We start from the raw sequence: 23,459 nt of genomic DNA, 5'->3' as shown, positions 1-23,459 counted from the left end.
CCATGCACCGCCCACTGGCTTTAGAATCCAGTATTCCCCAGTTCTAGCTGGCTCCTCCTCTAATTTCGCCAGCTACCAATGAAACACCTCGTCTTCAAATGTTAACTCGATGGTGTGGTTGTTAACGGGTATTGATTTACTCTTTAGAATTTGATGAATGTTAACTGGCGAGGCACTCGTTCTGTGACCCCATGAGTTTTTATTGGGATATAATTTAGCTTGTTATTTTCTTTATTTCATTGTGCACCTCACCCAAACTTTTAATTATCTTAGAATTCGGCACCCGTTTCCCCCTAACTCATTGTCCCTCATCTTGTTCAATGTGGTTTAAAATTGCTTTTTTGAATGTTTTTGCATTACTACATTGATAGGTTTTTCTGTCGCATTTCGCATGTTTTCCTAATATCGTGCAGCCGTGTAAAATAACAGTTAAAAAAATGATGATACAACCAAGGGTTCCCAAACTTTAGTAAGATATTGTATTTTTCTCTAACATACAATTAAAACAATAAGGTTACCAGGCAATAAGGGTACCAGCCCGAGGATGGAGTAGATGCAGCATATATGTCTTGGTGCATGTATGCAGGAGGTGTACAATTGTACAGGTACAATAATAAAGTGCCCTTTCATGTAATATTGGTTTATGTCATGGTTAATCCACCAATAAACATGTATAGCCATTAACAACCATAGAATAAAAAAATATTTTTGCAACTTGAGCATTTCCTAATCTACACAAAAACTAACAAACTAAATTAAACTGTATTAATACAAGCTTATGAAGTGTCTTACAACGCCATGCCACTAATAGAAGGAAACTGAACATCTAGTACCTGTATTCATGTCATTAGGGCTGAAAATGTATTTCAGCACTCTATGATAGATAAATAAATACACTGGTATCATATCAGTGAACAGCTTTAAGCAGCACTTTGTATCTCCACTCATATTTTCATGGCTGTGAGCCCAAATAAAGGTCAAACAAAAGCTCTTAAAGTGTATGTTTCCTTTAAAAATTACACAAAATCAGTATAAAGTTAAAAAACTATATATATAGTGTTCATATCGGCGTATGTGTGTTTGTAGGCGTACGGCTGTTTTAGATTTGTTTATTATGTAGGCATATGGTTGATTTAGATATATATTTATTATGTAGGCATACGGCTGTTTTAGATTTGTTTATTATCAGAATCAGCTTTATTGGCCATGTATGCGGACACATACAAGGAATTTGACTCCGTTTTTTCCGTTGCTCTCAATGTACATACACAGAAATAGACAAATATACAAAAAAAGCAAGGACAACAAAGCAGAACAGTTTAAGATAAACATTTAACTACTATATACATTTAAAATCTGAATTTAAATATATATACTAAAGTATACATATATGAACATAAAAAACACAACAACAATGAGAATGAAATGAGGAAATAGTGCAATGGTTTATGCAGAGTGCAAAGATGCTTCAATAAATATGGAAAGATGTCACAGGATACTTTATATACATGAGGTATTATGAAGGCATACTGTATGACTGTTATTACTTAATAAATGTTTATGTTAGTGAATAATCAATATCCACAAACTTTTTATAGAAGACAAGGAAACAAACTATATATATGTATAATATATTTTATGTTTTCATTATATTAGATTATACATATACACACACACAATGTTGGCTCATGTATAAACGGTGGCACATGCGTAGGTCTAAAACTCAGAACATAGACTGTATATTAAAAAAAGGAGGGGGCTCTCTGGCTCTACAGGAGGGAGGGAGGAGCACTCAGTTTGATGCAATTCTACACACTTCACCTTTAATAGAAATATAAAAGTAATTTCAATCACGCGATTTTGAAACAGGCACAATCATTTTTCTCTCCACCTAAATTTTTCACATTATTACATTATTTGAAAATGTTCGTTTGTATCTTCTTTTTAAAAAAGCCTTTCGTAACTCCTCACGGCTTCTCCTTCACATTTTCACTTGACATCGTGACGTTTTCCATCGGAGTCAAGGAATATTGGTTAGGAAAGTTATTTGGACTTTCCTAAGGCACCCAAGGTCTGCAGCAACTGATACAGAGGAAGTGGCGGAACCATAGAGCGAGCGTTTCCATAACGACCGGACGTTTTTCTCGGGCGGACCAAGTAACCTCCATGACATGGATGTATGAAACAATTGACAACAATACCGAGGTAAACTGCTTTATTTCTGTATATCTATGTTGCAGCACACAGTTGTGCAGTCTTCATTTTTCTCCTAACATTAACGACTGTGTTTAATGTGATGATGTGCAGTGAAGCGGAGCGGTGACTGTACATCAGCGGTACAATCCGGGGACAAAGTAAAGTTTGATGCACATGAAAACGTTCATACACATCACTTCCCTTCGTGCACAAGTGGAGATACATTTCCAGTCGCTTCTAATGGTTAAATGGTTGCATTAGTACAACGATATACGCATGGGTTATGGTTAAAACCAGCAGCAAAGCTATTCGAAACTTTGATTATGGTCAAATTTTATATTTGCTGGATTAAAGGTAACTAAGTAGCTAAAGTTTTGCAATTTTCCAAATGTAATAAAAATAGAACCCACCCTCGGTGATATTTCGTAATTGTGAGGTGAGGTTGACCAGTGCATCTGAGAGCAGTGTTACTGACGGGTGTCTCACAAAAGTGAGATGGGTTGAAAGATAGCAGTAGTGAGTTAATGAGTTGATCATACTGAAACTGGTCCTTCTGTTGTCATAGTTCAATTTGACAGCAGTTGTTGATGGTGGACGAGAGTATTGAGAATACTGGGTTTTGAGGTGTAGTAACATTTATCAACTGAGAAAACAGCCTGAACTGCACATTTCACTGCTAGTTCACAGCTAAATTGCTAACTTCTAAAGCTGTGTCTCAATTCAGGGGCCACATTCTTCGGAAGACCCAGTCTATGCAGCCGACATCCTTCATCGGCCGCATAGACTGCATCTGCCCAACAAAAACGGTCTGGTCTTCTTATGGGATCACCAGCTTGTCCTGCCCTTACAGCTATCGCCTAGCAACAGAGCTACAGACAAAAATGTTCTACGTTTGATTAAAATCATTGAAAATAGGTTTTTTTTAAACATATATACTGTTTAGTTAAGTACTTATTAAAAAATGTATTCTTAAGTTTTCGCCTTGCTTGCTACTGCCATTACCTTTTTGAAATACAGTTCGTGAAAGAAGTGCAATCTGCTCCAGTCACTATTCTCATGTCACGCGTCCTCTCCCTCCCTCATTACCCAGTACCCACACAAACAAACTATCTACAAAACGTCTGTAACATATTTCGGTCTAACCTTAAACCCCTTCTGTAATATTATGCACAAGATACCTGAGGCCTCATTTTCAAACAGTGTGTAAAATTTATATGAAAGCTGTACATGCATTTTTTTGCACAAGGAGAAATAACACTGCTGGTTTTATGAAAAAACAGCAGACGGGAAAGTGGTGATGCAGACATGAGGTAGTGAATTGAAGGCAGATTATTGATCCACTGTATCAAAAATGTGTGTGTGAATGTAAAACTATTCTGTAAAGCACTTTGCGTGGTCATTAAGACTAGAAAAGCGCTATATAAATACAGACCATTTACCATTTAATGAGACACATGGTGTTCTGGGATCAGATGTAAGGAGCGATATCGGTTCGGTTATCTATTTTAAAATTAAACAAGTAAACCTCTGCTTAACTTGCCGTCACTGACAGCACGCTATTGATGGTAAAACTGTCAATTTGTAGATGATTAAAATTTCTTATTTCACAAGACATGAGGGTTATGTTCCTTCAGCATTTAAACTGATATAGTAATGAGCAGTAAACTATATTGTGTTCACTAGTTAGTGTAGTGTAAGTTGGTGTTAATTCAACATAATTAAATTTGATTTGTATATAGCCAAATCATATTATACATTATCTCAAGGCACTTTACATAGAAGGTCGAGACCTTGAAAATTATAGAGAAACCCAACAGTTCCCATAAAGAGAAGCACTTTGGCGACTGTGGAGAGAAAACACTCCCTCATTAACAGGAAGAAACCTCTAAGAGAACCAGACTCAATGTGGGCGGCCATCTGCCTCGACCGGTTGGGGTGAGCAGGGAGAAATGAGGGAGAGGTGGGTGGAAAAGAGGAGAGAGAGATAGGGGGGAGGAGAGGGTGAGAGAGAGGAGAGAGAGACCAGGAACACTTGTGCACCATCAGGTTTCAGCTCTGACTAGTTGTAATGAAAACAATAAGAGTGTAAAGATGTTATTAATGATAGCAGTAACAATTCCTATAATAACTAATTAATAAGTATTACTGTTAATAATCATACTAATAATTGTTGTTATCCTGCAGCTCCGGAGCCAGAGATACCTGCAAAGAGAGAGAGAAAGAGAGAGCAAATATGGGAGGAAATATAAAACACATAGTTAATGAGACCGAGAGAAGGGGAGAAGTGCTCATTGCATGATGGGAATTCCCCCAGCAGTCGAGACCTATAGCAGCATAACTAAGGGATGGTTCAGGACTCACCTGATCCAGCCCTAACTTTAGGTTTTATCAAAGAGGAACGTTTTAAGTTTAATCTTATATGTACAGATGGTGTCTGCCTCCTGAACCCAGATTGGGAGCTGGTTCCACAGGAGAGGAACCTGGTAGCTGAAGACTCTACCTCCCATTCTACTCTTACAGATTTGGCACCACAAGAGAGCCTGTATTTTGGGAGCAATTTGATATATGAAATATATATATATTAGTGTGTTAATGTAAGCTGCTTTATCTTTTTGTATTTCTATGTGTTTTCTTCGTACCTCCTATCTTGTTGATTACTAGCAGACAGCCTCTTGTACACTGCTCAAAAATATCAAGGGAACACTTAATGGTCACAGTATAGTCAGTTCAACTTCAGGGTTATCAATCTGAAATGAAAGTGACAACAGGTGCAATGGAGACGCAAAAGCAACCCCCCTTTTTGGGGGTTGTGGTGGCCAAATACAATTGCTATCTCCTTATCCTTCCTGACGGACTCTTCTCTAGTTGTGTGTTCTGCTAGTGTCCTTGTTACTACTGGTAACACAAGTTTGATTAGCCTGTGATTTCAAATTACCACATTTTAATTTCGGTCTGAGAGATGAAAGATTATCAACATGAATATTTATTTATAGTTTATTGAGATCCTATGTGTGATTCAAGTGTTCCCTTAATTGTTTCGAGCAGTGTATATGTTAAACATATATTTGCAAGAGGGAATGAGAAATGAGCAGAACAGCATGACATTCATTAATAAGAGTTTGTAATGCAGCACAAACTCAAAAACTGACAAACAAAACATAAATCAAGCCTGACTATGAATATCAAATCTGATTATGCCCTTTGTCAGTCCAGTCTGTTTGAAAAATCTGCTGATGATCTCTCTTGTAGTCAATGCTGGCCACTCTGTCCACGATGATGTCTCATGGTTTCAAGAGCAGTAAGCAGAACTTTACCTTTGGACAATGGAAAGTGACTGCTGCCAAAAATCACATTATGAAATCCAAAGACATCGAAAGGTAAGATGTTCCCCATGCTTTATTCGTATTATTTTAGAATTTAGTATTTATTCAGTATTTGTACTTTTTTTCTAAATTTTACTTGATAAGCTCTGCTGGGTTCTGCCTTGTCTTGAGTTATGCTGCCTAAGTACAGTGGCTTCAGACATTTTCCAAGCACTTTTACCTTTTGCTCACTTTGTTATTTTTGATTTATTTTTAAATTGATCAAATTGTAATTTTTACACATCCATATACTCTCAATATCCCATAATGACAAAATACAAAAAACTGTTTGAGTTTTTTTAACTCATCAAAAATAATAATAGAAAAGTGTTTAGACTGTTTCACTTGCAAATAGATGCATTTGAGTTGTAAAATATATCAAGGAGCATGTGTGGGAATATCATGTGTAACAAAAATCAACCCAGGTATTTGACAGAAAGGTTGTCACGGTTAGCACGATTGGGTGGAAAGGTCATATTGACTTAAGAGTGACATTTTTTCATGCATGTACAGTATGTCTGTTTATAACAGTGAACACTGAGTATAGATCTGATAAATGTAGCTTTGAGGATCATAGTGATTCGTAGTAAGTGTAATTCTAATGAGAGATTAACAGTGCTGAATACCCCCCACATTCTTTATTAAATCACATCTTTTTTCAGTTATATGATTGCATAGGCTGTGTGGCTCAGGAGATAGAGCCTGTTGTCCACTAACCACAAGATCGGCAGCTCGATTCCTGTCTCCCCTGTTTCATGCCGAAGTGTCCTTGAGCAAGATTACCGCTGATGGTTTTACCGGCAGTGTATGAGTGATTTGTGATAGAGAAAGTGCTCCACATAGAAACACCGTATGAATGGGTGGCTTTGAGTGGTCATCAAAACTAGAATAGTGCTATATAAATAAAGACTGTTTTAAACCATTAACAGGCTAGCACTATAACACAGTAATTGGCCTCATTCACCAGCCATTCTTAAGAAGAATTTGGCAACAGTGGATGTTCACATTTGTCAGCTATGGCCAGAGATTACTAAGAGTTCTCCTTCTGTTACATCCCTGCCTGCCTGCCACTCCTTCCACCATGTTTTTACAACACAAAACAAATGCTGCGCTTGCTGCCCCTGCATCTTGGAGACTTGCTGACTGTGGTTAATGCTGGACAGTATTAACCTAATCATCACAGTACAGTGTTTCCGATAGGATTTTTTTTAGCGGCAGGGAAAGGTTTTGGAAAAAATTTGAATCAGTTTTCTTTTTGTTGTGTTTCTCTAAAATGGTGTAAGGTTTTATGTAGGACTAGATGTTAAGATCCCTTGCTTGTCTTCGTGACAACTGCTTCTTGGACTCTGCGGGATGGTCAAGTGAGTGATGGTGCCTCATTGGGTCATCAAGTGTGTAACCTCCTTTCCCAACATTTCGCTTATACGCCCACAATGTCTAAAGAGGGTTCAACAAAGAGAACTTGCTTTCAGGGCTCACCCCCTCGGTGCCATCTACTCATTTGAGGCCCAGGTGGAGTCCTTTCTCTTCATCCAGTGCTACTGACTGCCCTTCTCAGCAGATCTAGAGAGGTCTTTAACCGCTTGCCGGTGGGCCTTTCCTCGCACTCCCATCTCCAGGAGTTGATGTGACTACAAACCCTCTGCAGCCAACATAGACTAGTCAGACTTTTGCTTTCCCGCCACGTCGACCGCAAGTTCAGTGTACCACAGTTTTTTGCACTCGCAGGCCTCTCCACTGCATCCTCAAAGGGTACAGTAAGTTTGATGATATAAATGAGCTGAAGTGAGGCCGACCATAGCACAAGGTCTAGTCGGCCTTAATGGTGAAGCTCGGTCTGAATGTCTCCATCTCCCACAGCTCTTTCCAATAGATCTTTCCGTTCTCCACTCCCTCCCCATCTCATCCATCGTGTTTTAAAAGGGAGTCCCCTTTCTTTGTGTATGTGCTTATCAGGCTGTCAGCATAAAGTCAGTAGGGTGTTGGTTCTTTCATGTAATGCCATTATCATCACTAAGTGTCATATCCAATTAATGAATATTCCTTATTAGTTGAATAAAGAAGCTCCAATCTATATCAAATGTTTCACAGTTCAGAATATAGGCTAACTTCTCCATAGCACAGCACTTGGTTAATTTCTCATGGTTTCTGTATTCTCAGGATGGAAACTTTTTTCAGTTACAGCACTCCCACAGCCTAATGCAGGGGAAAGTGAAAAAAATGTATATATATTACAGATATTACACATTTTACCACCTGTACTGACATGTAGTGTAGCTATAAATAGCCAAACATAAGCTGAAATGTTTTACTATTTTGGTTGTGCAGAGAATAAGATTATTGACACAAAGAGAAATGATTGTTGAGAAAATATAAATTAAATTACAAAAATTGTATCAAACCTTGTGACTTGTATGATTCAATCCTGAACTGAAGTACAGGTGTTATTGTTGATAAGTGTTTGTAGTAGCGAGAACAGTTGTTTTCTGTTTGCCTTCCCAGGTTAGCAGGAGAGATGAACATGCCTTCCCTTCCAGAGATGCTGTTTGGGGACAACTTCTTACGTATCCAACACATAGATGGCTACGGCATTGGATTCAATGCCATTGATGCCCTTAGGAGAGTAAACAACATGGAGGATGCTGTCAAGGTGGCCTGTGCTCAAGAATGGCAGGAAAGCAGGCAAGATGAGCATGGCAATGTGATACAAAAGAAAGTAGCTTAATATTTGCTTTGTTAACATTTGACATGTGAAAATGTGGCCAACCATTCAAACATTGAGAACCAAAGAACAACCATACTTCTTTAAAATGACAAATGATAGAAAATGGAAAAAATTATTGGCTCAAACTAGACAGTGTAACAGAGTTTCAGTACAGACGGTTTGATATTAGGATATTTTTTGTTGGCACAATTAAGCAAAACTCGAAGTACCCCTCCCTCTGAATGAATGTCAGTCTCTCCACAAACAATTATATTTGAGGTTCTGCCATATCTGCCACTAATGGGCCTTCAGAGACATGTATTGTTAGCAATCAGAGTTAAAGAGGAACATACACTAAATCCAAATAGTTGAATGTTTTCTACCCTGTCGTGCCAAAACAGGCAGAAAAGAAAAACATTGAGAAAAATATCACTGTTTGCTCCACTGAGTGATTGGCTATATGAGGTGCATGTTCAATAATAAGAGATTAGTTCTACTATTGGAGTTATGATTCACATGTCTGAGGTCAATACATAATAAATAATAGGACAACATGAGTTGAACAGTGTCAATCTCTTGTCACCCATACACTGAGAAAATAGGACATCACATGCAGGGACGCTGTCAGAATTAACTTTTTGTTGAAAAAATAAGTAAAGCAGCTAATTCCAAGTATCTCATCTGCAATGTTAACATGAATCTGTGTCATCTCATTCCAGAGCTGATTCTGAACACTCAAAAGAGGTGGTGAAACCTTACGACTGGACATACACCACAGACTACAGAGGCACTCTAATGGGAGAAGATATGCAGATAAAGGTATGGGGTCATTTTCATTAATGGAATCTAACACAAAACTCGCAACAACTTTTGTTATGTTTATTATTAAGGCTCAGAAATATGAAGTGGGATTTTCTGTCTTTACGCAGCTCTGCTTTTGTCTGCGTTAAATTTGTACCTGTTGCTCCTCTGAAGGTGACTGAGACAGCAGAGCGTATCGATATGGAGAAGCTGAAGGCTCGGGAACAGATCATGTTCTTTGAAGACGTGCTGCTGTTTGAGGATGAGCTGCATGACCACGGAGTGTCAATGATCAGTGTAAAAATTGTGAGTGGTGTTATAAGATTTAAGAGGAAAACACATTTGAGTTAAGCATTTACTTGATTTAATAAAAGCTTATTACTAATGCAGTAATCTTTTTAGCTTTCATTTATTCAGGGCCTTTTCACTTAGAGTCCACCTCTTTTTTGTAGGGAACACACTCACACAGTTATGCAAATTCACTCTGAAATCTGTGTGTCTTGATGATGCAGAGGGTGATGCCCACCAGTTTCTTCCTGTTGCTGCGTTTCTTCCTACGTGTGGATGGAGTGCTGATAAGAATAAATGACACGCGACTGTATCATGAGGCAAGTTCGTTTCCTTTAGCCAGGATAAAGTTCAATACAGTGTTTCATAATAAGCTATTAATAACATTGAAAATGTGGCAGAAGTTATACCATACTAACTATGATAAAAGCTTGAATGAGTAATGAATGATAATTATCCCTTTTCTGTTTTCAGGCTGGAAAGAATTACATGCTACGAGAGTTCAGCACCAGAGAAAGCAAAATAGCGGAACTCAAGGTGAGTTCTTATGACAAGGTATAAGGCACAGCTACAGAGCATGAATCTCCTGAGCTGTGATCAGACCTCTGCTCATGGTTTGTAAGATAGGTTTGTAAATAAATGGTGTTTTCGGGCATTTAAGTTAATTCAGGTCCTCAGGAATAGTAGTTTAATGAGATAATCTGCTTTGAATCCAGTACTGTCCTCTCCCCCCGATTTTTCCAGGACAGTGACCTCTCATGGTCTCCATTAGCAGATGCAGTTGTTTGCTCAGTCTTCATGAAAGTGACTTACTATTGTAATTTTGTATGTATTGTTTTTTTATCACTTTTTTGATGTTTTTATACGTGGGGAGATTGCAACCCCTTTCTATGTTTAAAGATGTTTTCTGGTGTTAAATTTGAATGTCATCCTCGATCCTTTTCCATTCATCCACTGACTTCAGGTTGATGACCTGTAATCCCTTCCAATTGGATGCTGTTACAACCCAGTTTTTGTCTAGGAGGAAGGGAAGCAACACAGCGCCGATGGTGTCTGGCAATGCTAAATAATTTACATAAACAAAAGGTGAACATTGAACAAATTTAAGACACAAAGGGTTAGGGGCGGAGGGTGATGCCAAATCATAAAAAAAAAAAGACAAACCCTCTTTCTTAACGCTGGCCCTACTCCCCTGACTGATAGTTTCACAAAAGAAAAACTGTCTGCTAATTAAACTAAACTATCCTTCATATAAGTGACAAAATACATTCAGGCCGCCATCCATAAGGCTTAATGAACTAACAAAAGGAGTCTAGGTGAAGTGTACAATGAAATTAGGAAAATAACAAACTAAACTATAGCCCAACAAAACAAACCCTTAATCCCTGAACGAGTGCCTCACAAGGTAACATTCACTAAATTTCCAGAGCAAATCAATACTTAATATGCACACATAAGTTAACATACGAAGTCAAGAGGCACGAGGAAGACAGATCATGTTAAATCTCAGCTGCCCCTGGCAACATCACACAGGGCTTCTTGTCCTCTTGCCCACGAGGACAAGAGAGCCGGATTGGTCAGTGCGTAATTGGCCTGTGGGCGATGCAGGGCGGTGCGTCAGGAGGAATTCCCTGGAGGTGCATAGGTTGGAGGAGTGCTTCACCTGTGGGGAAATAAGAGAAACTCCCCCACATCTTACTCGGTGATAAGAAAAACGCAGAGGGCCGTAACAGATGCTGTGAGCGTTTTTTGTCTCATGTTCACAGGCAGCTAATTTCATTCAATCTCTTGTCCAGACTCCTTGCTTTGTTACTGACACTCCAGTCATCTTCCATACTTAAGTTACAGGATGAGAACTAAACCAACAGCTCTCTGCATCAAACCATGCACGTACTTCTGCATTTCAGGTTCAGGTGTTTCAGCATGAAACACTGACTTAAATATTTTTGTGTAAAAATGTAATTTGTTCCACACTCTACAAAGGATTTGATTTATGGCTTCATCACAGTACAATCACCAGCCACAACAACAATTCCAGGTGCAAAGTGGGATTAAAATATGCAACATGGTGGAAAGATCTGACAAAGATTACAGTGACCACCTGAAACAATGTTCGACCCTTCACCAGCAATACCATGAATTCAGACCATGTTGACCCGGCAACAGGGGATGGGGGCGTCTTGTTCAGAATCACAAAGAGTTTACAGCATTCAAAATTGAAAGACATACAAACTTGATTGTAAAAGGTTTTTTTTATGATAGCACACAAACATAACATCAAACGTCACAGAGGCTTAGTTGGCCCCACCAACATTTCAGCTGGTCCCACATTGTAATATTGTACACTATTCTTTTAGTCAAGAGTCTAATCGCTGAGGAAAGGGTCAAGGGAAATTTCTATTAAAATCTGCGCAGTCAAATGTTGCAAGACAGTGTTTCCCTATAATAGTCCAGGCCTCGAACCACCACCAGGCCAACAAAATGAAAAATAACCAGTGCTTTCCACAAGCCCACTACTTATTAAAATCCAGTCAGTTACTTTATTAAGGCTTGTTGTCGAGCAGACAAACCTATACATCCTTTCTATCTCCCAAGCTTGGCCTTTTGTATTGCTCTCTGAGTGAAGTGCACATGCCATGACTCTGCCTCCACCATATTTGACGGTTCTTTTCTTTATCCATTCTTTTCTCTTCCCATTGTTTTGTTACAAGTTAATCCTGGTGTAATCTGTCCAAAGAATCTTCCAGAACCCAACATTTTTAGATTGTGTTGAGTGTTCACAGTGGTTTGCACCTTGTGGTGAACCCTCTGTAGTTACATTTATGAAGGCGTGTCTGTATTGTAGAACATGACAATGATACACCTATCTCCTTGAGTGTTCTTAACTTTTCTAGATGTTGTGAAGGGTTATTTTTTCACCAAGGAAAGAATTCTGCACTCTTCCAGGCCTTTTGTTGTTGCAGTCATTCTCCTGAAGTCTTTGCTATCTGTCAGATAGGTTTGGTTTATTTTTACAGCCGAATGATGGCCTCCTTCACTTGCATCGACACCTCTCTGGACAGCATATTGAGAATTCCCATGAATAGCTACAAAATATATATTCAACATTTGGAATCAACTCCAAGTGCTTGTCAGTCAAGCATTGTCGCATGTGTAAAAACATCAACTTTACTTCCAGCACACTACTGGTCGAAAAGAAGTATGTTTTCTGAAGGCAGTGGAAATGCTGCTGATACACCTAGGGCACCAACTCATACAAACACAGGACAGCACCAGTCTTCAGTCTTCCACTGAAAGAAAGGAGCAAGCCGCCTGAACTTTACCTATCAGCTTACATCGCAACAAAATGGCCCTACATCAGCTGGCCAATTTAGAGCATTAACAATATGCTCAAATGCACTCACAGTATAACCTCACACACATAACATGGGAACTAAATGAATGTTCTTACTTGGGTCGGAAAATTGTTCCAGAACCCACAAACTGCATTTTATCAACAGAAGAGTCCTCACCCTTCTGGAACTCCAATTTGTGCATTTAATGGCCGTGTCTGCCTCTACTGGAGCTTAAATTCTTGCTTTCCCTTCCTCTCCTGACTTTCCAACAGAAGAGGGTTAGGTGCACATCCTCTGGCCCATCCGCATTCATACCAGGGGAAAACGTGGTGGGTCGGTCACATTTATACCCTGGGAGCAGATGCCACAATCCGGCCTCCTGCTAGCTAATGTCCGGTCACTGGAGAACAAACTTGACAAGCTGAGAGCCAGGATTACAGGACAACAGGAAATTAGGGACTGCTGTGCCTTAATTTTCACGGAGACCTGGCTGTCAACCAAAGTACCGGAATCCGCTGTGCAGTGACAGACTCACTCCGTTCACCATGGCCAAACACACACACACCACCATTAGAAAACTCCATGCTGCATCAGTGCGCAGAAAATGGCTCACCCTGATGCTGTGTTGATTTGCGTGGGAGACTTCAACCACTGCAACCTACGGACTGTGCTCCCGAAATACTTCCAGCATGTAAACGCAACATCTGTAATGCATACATAGCTGCCCCCGACCACATTTCCCTGTTCCTGTAACCAGCCTACAGACAAAGACTCAAACAACAAACCCGGTGATTAAACAAGTTAAACTCTGGTCTTCAGAAACTGAGAGCATCATGTAGGACTGTTTCTCACCGACATACAGGTATGTGTTTAAAGCTCCGCCACACTGGAGGATTCTTCCATCAACAACAACAGGAGTGTGCTGAATGTGTGACTTGATACATTAGAACCTGTGTTGACAACATTGTGCCCACCGTACAAGTTAGGAAGTTTCCAAACCAGAAGCCCTGAATGAACAGTCAGGTACATCACATGCTGCAAGCCCGTTCAAATGAGATAGTGTACAAAACAGCAAAGTACAGACTGAGGAAAACGATCAAAGAGGCTAAAAAGGAGAACAGGGAAAAACTGGTGAGCTTCTACTCTGATGCCGGGCAGATGTGGCTGGGCCTGCAACACATCACAGATTCTAAAAGCGCCACCACAGAGATCACCAACTCCACCATAACCCTGCCTTTACAGTTCAACCAATTCTACGCCCGCTTCGAGACCTCCAGCAGCAACATACAGGGAAGGCACTCACACACCCAGATAAATCACCAGCTGATGTACACAAAGCCCTGAGGAGAATTACCAAAATTGGAAAAACAGCATCAAATAGCCTTGTGATGAACACTGGTACCCTGCAAGGATGTGTTCTCAGCCCCATGCTCTGCACACTGTTAACATACGACTACATCACCTCTCACAAATAGTGGCTCCAAAGTCTACAGGCCGGTGGCGCTGATGTCCCACATCATGAAGACCCTGGAGAGGCTCATCCTGGAGCAGCTCAGGCCCATGGTCAGGCCATAATATACCTGCTGAATCGAGTCTACGCCCACCTGGACAAGCCGGCTAGCACTGTGAGGGTTTTTTGACTTCTCCAGTGCTTTCAACACCATCAGGCCAGCTCTACTGGGCGAGAAACTCACAGCAATGCAGGTGGTTGCCCCTGTTTTGTCCTGGATTGTGAACTACCCGACTGGCAGACCACAGTATGTGCGCTTGCAGCACTGTGTGTCTGACAGTGGTCGGCAACACCGGGGCCCCACAGGGGACGGTCCTCTCTCCCTTCCTCTTCACCCTCTAAACCACGGACTTCAGCTACCAGACAGAGTCCTGCCATATCCAGAAGTTTTCTGATGACTCTGCAATAGCTGGATGTATCAGCAAGGGTGAGGATGCTGAATACAGGGCTGTGGTGGGTAGCTTTGTCACATGGTGTGAGCAGAACCACCTGCAGCTTGACAAAGGAGCTGGTTGTGGTTCTGAGGAGGGTCAGGACACGGTATGACCCCTGTTTACATCCAGGGGGTAAGCGTGGACATTGTGGAGGAGTATAAAGACCTGGGAGTGTTCATAGACCGTAAGCTGGACTGGGCTAAGAACACTGATGCCCTCTACAAGAAGGGCCAGAGACTGAAGTCCTTCAACATTTGCCGGACTATGCTGAAGATGTTTTATGAGGCTGTGGTGGCCAGTGCTCTCCTGTTTGCTGTTGTGTGCTGGGGCAGCAGACTGAGGGTTGCGGACGCCAACAGACTCAACAAACTGATCCGCAAGGCCAGTGACGCTGTGAGGGTGGAGCTCGACTCTCTGACGGCGGTGTCAGACAGGAGGATGCTGTCTAAGTTGTCAGACAGTCTGAGTCAACAGACTGGACTCATTACATTGCCAGCAATAGCCGCACATATCAATGCTTGCACTAAATACTTAATGTACAGAACGCACATATTGTATATATTTCATATTTTATTTTATATGCTTATATTTCTACTCTTGCATTGAGCAATTGTAACAAACACAATTTCCCCCTGGGATCAATTAAGTATTTCTTATTCCGATTCTGATTCTGAATACCATCCTGAAATTTGCAAATGACCCCACAGTCATTGGCCTTATTATTGGCGGTGTCGAAACAGCATATCGGTGTTAGGTGGCAAGAAAAATGTGAGTAGAACAATCTCACCCTCAACACAGACAAGACCAAGGAAATGATTGTAGACATGAGAAAGGAGAACTCATTAGCCGCTGATCATCCGTGGGCTGGAGGTGGAGAGGGTGAGCAGCTTCAAATTCCTGGACGTCTATATCAGTGATGACCTCACTTGAACTCTAAACACCACCCAGCTGGTCAAGAAAGCACAACAAGCGGCTGTACTTCCTGAGGAGGCTGAGGAAATTTGTCATGTCACCAAAGATCCTCAGTAACTTCTACAGCTGCATCATTGAGAGCACCTTGACCAGCAGGCATCACCGTGTGGTATGGGAGCACCACTGCGATGGGCCGCAAGCGCCTGCAGAGAGTGGTCAAGACCGCTGAGAGGATCGTCAGGACATCTGTTATGTTAAGGACTCCGACCACCCCCAACATGGACTGTTCACACCCCTGACAGAAGGTACAGAATAGTTAAATGCAGGATGTCCAAACTGAGGAACAGCTTCTATCCAACAGCAATCAGACTGTTAAGTTAAATACTCACTGGCCCTGACACCACCCTGGACTAACAGACAGATCCTTCTAAAAAGCACACACATGCACACACAGCACACCAGCTGTCAAATGGCCAGAGAAAAGGGCCAAAGAGCATACTTGGTTTATATGCTCCAGGTCCTGATGATGTTAGGTGTTAATCCACTCACCCGCGGAACAAGAAGCATGAGGTGCGGATCCTGGAGAGAAAGAGTACACACAAACGGACAACACTGGGGTTGTAGAACGCTCCATGCGCCTGCGTAGTACCACTGAGAGACGGCGTTCTCTAATTTGTGAACGGTGCTTCATATGCTTGCACATATGAAAGAGGAAGTGAACCAAAGAAATGCTACATGTATATGTAGTCTGTTCCTAAGGCCCACACTGTTGTTTTTGTTTGTCTGTCTGTCTGATTGTTAGGCTGCCGTTTGGTTTGTATAGCCATGTAACAACGCGTTGAACAATGGGCAATTCCCCTTGGCAAAGTTTGCAGAATTATGCAAAGTGTGCATAAAAGGCTCAGAAATCTGCAAGAGATTCATCGCATGGGATGATTTTACAGTTAAACAGCCCTAGAACCTCTCGTGGACTAACTGGGAACAATTCTCAAAGTCTGCAAGACCTTGATGGTGGACATTTGGAGTGGGTGTCAGACTGAAACTTAAAGTTATCTCTATAACCACAAATTCTGCTTCAACAGAAGTTAAGTTCATTTAACATATAGCCATATAACAAAAATATTTCCTGTTAGTATAGACCCCAGTTCAACACCACTGTAAACATCAATCTTAATAATAAACACAAAGCTATCAATATCTCTCTGATGGTGGCAATCAGAGCAGACCATTTTCATCTTTGTTATGGTTGATAATGTAGTTTAGCTGTTGTATTGGCCTTAAAAAATAGGCTACTAAGTGCATGTATGGTTGTTTGGTCGCAGTTTTCTATAATAAGGTCTGTCTGTAAAAACCCTTGGCCCTCATCACAACATAAAGACTTCCTACATTACCAATATTTGCCGAATCTGTATTGGAAATTAGATAAAAAGATAAAAAAAACGTATAATGTAAATTTGCTAAAATCTTACCTATGGTACAGCATTTGCATGCAAATGTTATTTTGGTGATTGACAGTAATTATATATTAAACTTTAAATGAAACGTTCATTCTTTACCAAATTTATGCCTTTGGTAACAGAATCTCAATTAAATTCTTGAGGATTAATTAAAGGCTCCTGCCCTTTATTCATTGTTGTCATTCTAACAAATGTTACTTTCTCTTTCAGAATGTTCCTGCTGCACTGTACACTGATCCAAATGAGATCGCCCAGCACTTGTCCCTGAAGCTGACAGTGTGTGAGAAGCTGGAATTTCCCGTGCCACATGCTCAGACAGCTGTTAATGAAGTTCTCCAGTGACCAGTACAATATAAGGTGCACACTGATGTGTTGTGTAATTAAAAACAGGAATAAATAGCACATCATTAATCTTACAGTAACATGACCATTGATCTCCTCTTTAATTATCTGAGGAATTGTTTTATATGTGACCATTATGTTGATGTGCTCTTGAAATTTGGCCACTTTTGAGAGTTTGATTGGTTTTTCAGTGTATCAACATGCATTGTCAACTTTCAGCATTTGACAAACTGTAAAGCTTGGTAGGATAGTTGTATCCATACTTTTAATATTAGTGTATTCATGACATATTTGTAAGACACTGCAGAAAATGGAAACAAAGTCGGGCATCCAAAAAAATCTGTAAATATGGTTATTTCTCTACAGTGACTTATCGAAGTTGAAATAGTTTAGTTTCCATTTGCAAGTCAAACACCTTTAGAATCTATGTGATCATGTCTACCATATGGCCAAATAAATTTTGTTTGTGCAAATATAACTAGCTTGATTTACTTGCACTGTAATCTTGTTTTCTTTTCAGGAATGTTCTTGAATGAACCTGTGAAATCACACCAAAAAGAGTCTAAGATGACAAGATTGATAACATAACTAGACTTGCCAGCATATATGAGTGGGCCCTCGCCTGGCCACAGTGGAGAAGTGACCAACGAGTATATATTCAGGTTATTCCAAAGAAATTTGAACCAGAGGGACTACTTCCAGTTTCCAGTTGGTGGCATTGTTCAGCCATTCTGCCTCAGCTGCCAAATATTGTCCTTGTGGTGTGTTCATGTAGTGACTCTCATTTTACATGTCAAGTTTGAGGCAGATTGGAGCATGCGTAGTGACGTTACAACTAGGGTTGAGCCGAATACACGGATAAAATAAGTATCCGGTAAGGATAATGTACTTTAACGAGCACGAGTACCATCCGAGTTAAATGTCACACATCATTCCCTGATAGGCCAGCCACACACAGAGCTCTGTACGGTCATACATGTACACAAAGAAAGCCAGTTATGCAACTTATCTATTCAATGCACAATATTCACATTAATATCAATGCATATTTACAGCATCTGTTCAATTCACAATATTTAGCTTCTCAGTTCAACTATTTGTTCTGCAGAGGAGCTGTTCCTGCAGCACAAGGTTTTTACATATAGGTTTTGCCTTGAATATAGCCATAAATATGACTCTTTCCTTGTATTAAAGTAGTCCTGTGTACTTAAATAAATACCACTACTATACAGTATGATGCCGTGCATCTCCTGCTCCTGCAAATATTTCTAAATAAAAAACCTTTTTAAACAAAAGAATGGATTTGGTCAACAGAAACGCTGGGGTGCTTTTATTTTGACACACAAACAGAAAGTGTTGCAACCATTTATAAATAAATAAACTCAACAGATAAACATTAAAACTCAGGTGAAAGATAATTTTCTCTGTTTATTGTGCTGTGAACCACAATGTTTATCTGTCTATGTTACTAACGTATTTCTGACACTTCCTGAAGCCGTTTCAAAGTAAAGGCACTCCAGCGGTACACTTTCTAAATCCATTTGTTCTAACGGGGCTTTGATTGTTATTGGAGACCGGAAGATGCTCGTCTTCATACTGCAGTGTCCTGGTATTAAGTTTAGTACATAATCCGACTTGGATTCAAGGAAATGCAGTAGATAAACCAGGCTCCGCCGCCAGTATCGGACACACTGTCCATGTGAACAACAGACAACCGACACACAGCTGATCTGCGGTACAACCTCAGCCACTAAGTCCACGGGGGATCGACAGTGAAGACTGTCGAGATCGACCATTAGATCACGATCGACGGATTGGCAACCACTACTTTAGGAAAAAGTAAATGACTAGGAGAACCTTTTTTGAGGTGGAGCAAATTAAAAAGCTAAGTCATAGAATTTCACCGCCACGCCATGGACACGGATAAATCATCTTTGCGGACTAAATTTGATCACAGGGTTCCTCAGGGTTCTGTGCTCGGCCCAATTTTATTTACCTTATATATGCTTCTATTAGGAAACATTATCAGGGAACACTGCAAATTTTCCCTGCTATGCGTTTGATACCCAGCTATACTTATCAATGAAACCAGAACAAAGTCATCAACTAACTAAACTTCAAGCATGTAAGAACATTAAAACCTGGATGACCTGCAAGTTTTTCAGCTTTCAACACCATAATTCCCCAGAGATTAATCACGCTGAGCACTGGATCCCTCATAAACAGCCCACTGCTGTTTTCACTGCTTACACACGACTGTGCAGCCAGACACAAGGGGAATCTAATCGACCAGTTCGCAGATGATACCACAATACTGGGGCTGGTACACGGAAAAGAGGACACAATGTAAAAAAAGGGAGTCGAACATCTCGAGAGCTGTAGATAAAATAGCCTGGTGCCCAATGTCGACAAGGCTTAGGACATGATCATCTACTTCAGGAGGTTACAGTCTGAGCACACATCTCTCAGCATCAGCGGCTCTATAGTAGAGAGAGTAAAGGATGTCAGGTTCCACCGAGTGCAGATCTCTGAAGTCCTCAACTGGTCAAAGAACACCACTCTGATTGTGAAAAAGGCCCAGCAGAGACTGCACTTTCTGAGGAAACTGAAACAAACATTATTTCCAACCAGAATTGTCACTACTTGCTACAGAGGCATGGTGGAGAATGTGCTGACATCTTGCATCTCAACCTGGCATCCCAGTTGCAATTAGTCGGACAAAAAGGCCCTGCATAGGATAGTGAGGGGCGCTGAGAAGGTCATTGGATTCTCCCTACCCTTTGTCAAGTACCTCTTGCAGAGCTGGTGCCGGATCACAGCACTGAACATTCTTAGAGACTGCCCCCATAAACCTTTTGAACTGCTACCATCAGGCAAATGGTACAGGAGGATTAAAACAAGAACTCCCAGACTGCTAAACAGCTTCCTTCCATAGGCTGTTCGGCTGCTCAACGCGTGACTTTCTGCACTAAGTTTGCACTTAACTCACAGCGACTAATTGGGCACTACAGCCAGTGTATATTTTACTATTTAACATCTTAGTTTTAAGATGGATATTTTATCACTACATTAACAATAGATGGGACTCAGAGACAATGTGTGTGTTTTATTTTGTATTTGTATGTGTGATCTCCTTTCGTTTTTTAAATCGTATTTAGTCATCCCAGGGAACCGCCATTTCATTCTTCCTGCACTACTGTTGTATGTCTGGTTAAATGACAATAAAGTCTGATTTGATTTGATTTCCAGTTATAATGCTTGCACTTAAATACCTCAGAAATGCACTATCTAATGATATAGCTACTGTAGATGACATTGCCCGTGCCTCCAACGAAACCTTTGATTCTCATATAAAATATATTTTTGATAAAGCTTATAGTCAGATATGCTCCTATAGGTCAAGAATATCAAGAGACACATTACACACAGAGCCTCTCTTTCCTCCTCTTCCTCTTCATCACATTAATGTCTCATCAATACATATGATTGTTGACTTGACTTATTCCCCAGAGTCCTTGTGCTTTATCGTTTACAGATCCAGGATCGCTGATGCAGCCACATCGTGAACGTGAATCTTGACCATGATGGTGGATGGTAGATTGTGATCATGGATGGTCATTATGGTGGCAGCTGAACATGGATTTTTAATACAACTAGATTGCTCCCTTCATCTCTGTGGGACATTTTCTTTTGTACAAATACTTAAAATACAAATACATTGATAAACCTCTTCATTTTAGTTAGACACTGCCTTTTCTTATCAATGGTGTAAATATTGTTATTTTATTGATGTGCTCTGCTACTTGCAGCATCTGTTGCACTTCTGTTTGTCCTGGGAGAGTGATCCCTCACGTGTTGCTCTCTCTTATGTTTCTAGGTTTTTTCCCCCTGTTAATAGGGGGGGGGGGGTTAGTAATTTGTGTATGTGGTCCACTTTTCCAGTATTTTATGTATTGATCAGATCTTAGGGAGAAAGTCAACTTCTCCATGCAGTGTATTTCATTAACATTATCGGCCCCATCGTCCATTGATGGTGGGTTTGTCTACAGCTTCTTGCTCGCCACCAGTAGTACTTTGTAAAGGTACTCATCGTGAGTCCTGAAATTATCTGGGATTTTGCCCAAGTATAGTGTGACAAAATAACAGTCAACTTCCATTCCAAAGATATTTCTTATTTCTTTTGCATCCTCTTGCCAGTATGATTGAATCAAAGGTCAGCCCCAAAGGACATGGTCCGAAGTGGTCCGCCATTGATTTACCACACTGCCTCTAGCAGATATCTTGACCCTGAGAACCCTGCTTTACAAATTTCAGTTTTGGAGTCAGAAAATTGTATAATGTTCTTTCAGCAGAATTCTTGCCACGACATTGAGTTGGTAGTCCTAGCTTGACACTCCCAGATATCATGCCAGTCCTTCAGAAATTTTCAGCCAGAGTTAATCTCCCATTTTTGTTTGACCTGAACGGTACAATAATTTTTTGAGTTTTGTAACCTGTTATATATTTTGGATATAAGATGTTTGTTGTCTCTAGTCTCATAAGAATCAATAAACATATTGACCAGATTTGGCCCACTGCCCTCCGATTGTTTAATTTCTTTATTAAAATAGTCCCTAGCCTGGAGATATCTGAAAAAGTCTTGATTTTCAAGGATGTAGTCATTTGAAAGATGGGTAAAATGCTGTAAGTCATTACCAGTGGTTATAGCACAGTAAACTGTTACCGCATTGTATGCCCACCGCTTAAAGGGGTGGCTGTGGCTTAGAGGTAGAGCGTAGTCCTCCAACCAGAAGTTCGGCGGTACAATCCTCAGTCTTACCCATCTGCATGCGTGTCCTTGGGCAAGATACTGAACCCCTAAATGGCCCCTTATGGATGTTGAATGCCTCAAGTTTAAACATTTTGCAAGTCTTGAACTATACTCTGAGGGCAACCTCAATCCAATTGGTTTGATTTATCCAGATAAGTATCCTTATGACTGTAATTACCTAATATAGACTGCTGGTGATTCGAATTGCTATAATTCCTAATCTTTCCATCTGGCTTAATAGGGTTGCAACAGCATACTAGTGGTTCCAGCTGGGCAGCAATGAAATAGTCCTCAATGCATGGAAGAGAGAATCCACCCTTTTCTTCAGGTAATTGTAATGTCCCATTAACCAGGGGCTTCTTACTGTGCCACACAAATCTTGAAATCATCCTATACCATTCACTGAAATCTTTAGGGGGAACTGCAGCAGGAAGTGACTAGAATAGGTACAGACATATCTAGAGGCAGCAATGTTAAGATCAGTTAAGATCTGTTTTAATTTTCTTAGTAACACATCCATAGTTAATGTCATATATTGTGCTGATATGTTCCTTCATTACATGGTCTACCACATGCAATGTCCGCCTAATGTTTTCCTGTGTTTGTCTTTCTTGAACAAATCCTGTTTGGTTGGCTTCTATTAGTTCAGAGACAATATGTTCAAGCCTTCTAGTGATAATCAATGCAAATAGTCGGTATTTAAAATAGATATTGGTCTATATCAGGGCAGCGCAATTTGTTTTGGCCTGTCATGTAGTTCAACCCTTGGGACAAACATGACATTAAAAGAAAGAAGGGCGAATTATTTTCTGCCACAACTGCTGTCTTTCAAGGCTCACTGCAGTTCCAGATCTAACCACACTTTTATATAGGGGAAATTGTGGGGCGCTGTGGCATTTTTGTTAGCAAAGATCCACTGCCTCACAACATCACGAGCCAGGCAGGTAAATGATGGAGCGAATGAAGCAGTGACACACTGATAAGAGGAAGTTTAGAAAAAACTGTCAGGAGGAATATTTTATTATAGAAATAAATTCAACCGCAGTTTTTCTCATTTGCAGACAGAGAGTTGATGTTTTAAAAGAATATAATATCTGCCGCCACTACGAAACAAAGCATTCCCTAATTTTTTTGAAGTAGCAACGAGGACCGAAAGGATAAAGCTATTGACTTGCTAGCTCAACTTAACTCTCAGCAACATGCTCTGTTGCAGCCGTCATCAGCACAAGAGAATGCAACGGGAGCAAGTTATCAGATATCCGCTCTGATTGCGAAGAGTGGATGAGCTTTTTCAAGCAGGGACTTTGT

The 23,459-nt window shown here is 40.5% G+C and overlaps 1 protein-coding gene across 3 annotated transcripts; it reads left to right on the top strand.

The window, feature by feature from the left end:
* The first annotated feature begins 2,058 nt into the window (after positions 1-2,058).
* On the top strand, positions 2,059-21,906 carry tiprl (TIP41, TOR signaling pathway regulator-like (S. cerevisiae)). 3 transcript variants are annotated; one of them, XM_035178615.2, is made up of 9 exons: positions 2,059-2,205; positions 5,446-5,573; positions 8,061-8,240; positions 8,982-9,081; positions 9,238-9,369; positions 9,576-9,671; positions 9,826-9,888; positions 17,210-17,356; positions 20,877-21,906. In XM_035178615.2, exons 1-8 carry the CDS (start codon positions 2,167-2,169, stop codon positions 17,339-17,341), a joined length of 870 nt encoding a protein of 289 aa, XP_035034506.1. In that variant the 5' UTR covers positions 2,059-2,166; the 3' UTR covers positions 17,342-17,356; positions 20,877-21,906. The 3 variants fall into 3 exon arrangements, with proteins under 3 accessions (XP_035034506.1, XP_035034507.1, XP_035034505.1); XM_035178616.1 differs by lacking the exon at positions 20,877-21,906 and adding an exon at positions 17,862-17,880; XM_035178614.1 differs by lacking the exon at positions 20,877-21,906 and having other exon boundaries at positions 17,210-17,819.
* Positions 21,907-23,459: the final 1,553 nt, after the last annotated feature.

The sequence above is a fragment of the Hippoglossus stenolepis genome, chromosome 15 (genome assembly GCF_022539355.2).
Source record: "Hippoglossus stenolepis isolate QCI-W04-F060 chromosome 15, HSTE1.2, whole genome shotgun sequence".
NCBI classification, from domain to species: domain Eukaryota; kingdom Metazoa; phylum Chordata; class Actinopteri; order Pleuronectiformes; family Pleuronectidae; genus Hippoglossus; species Hippoglossus stenolepis.
This window is presented reverse-complemented; position numbering and strand designations above follow the sequence as displayed.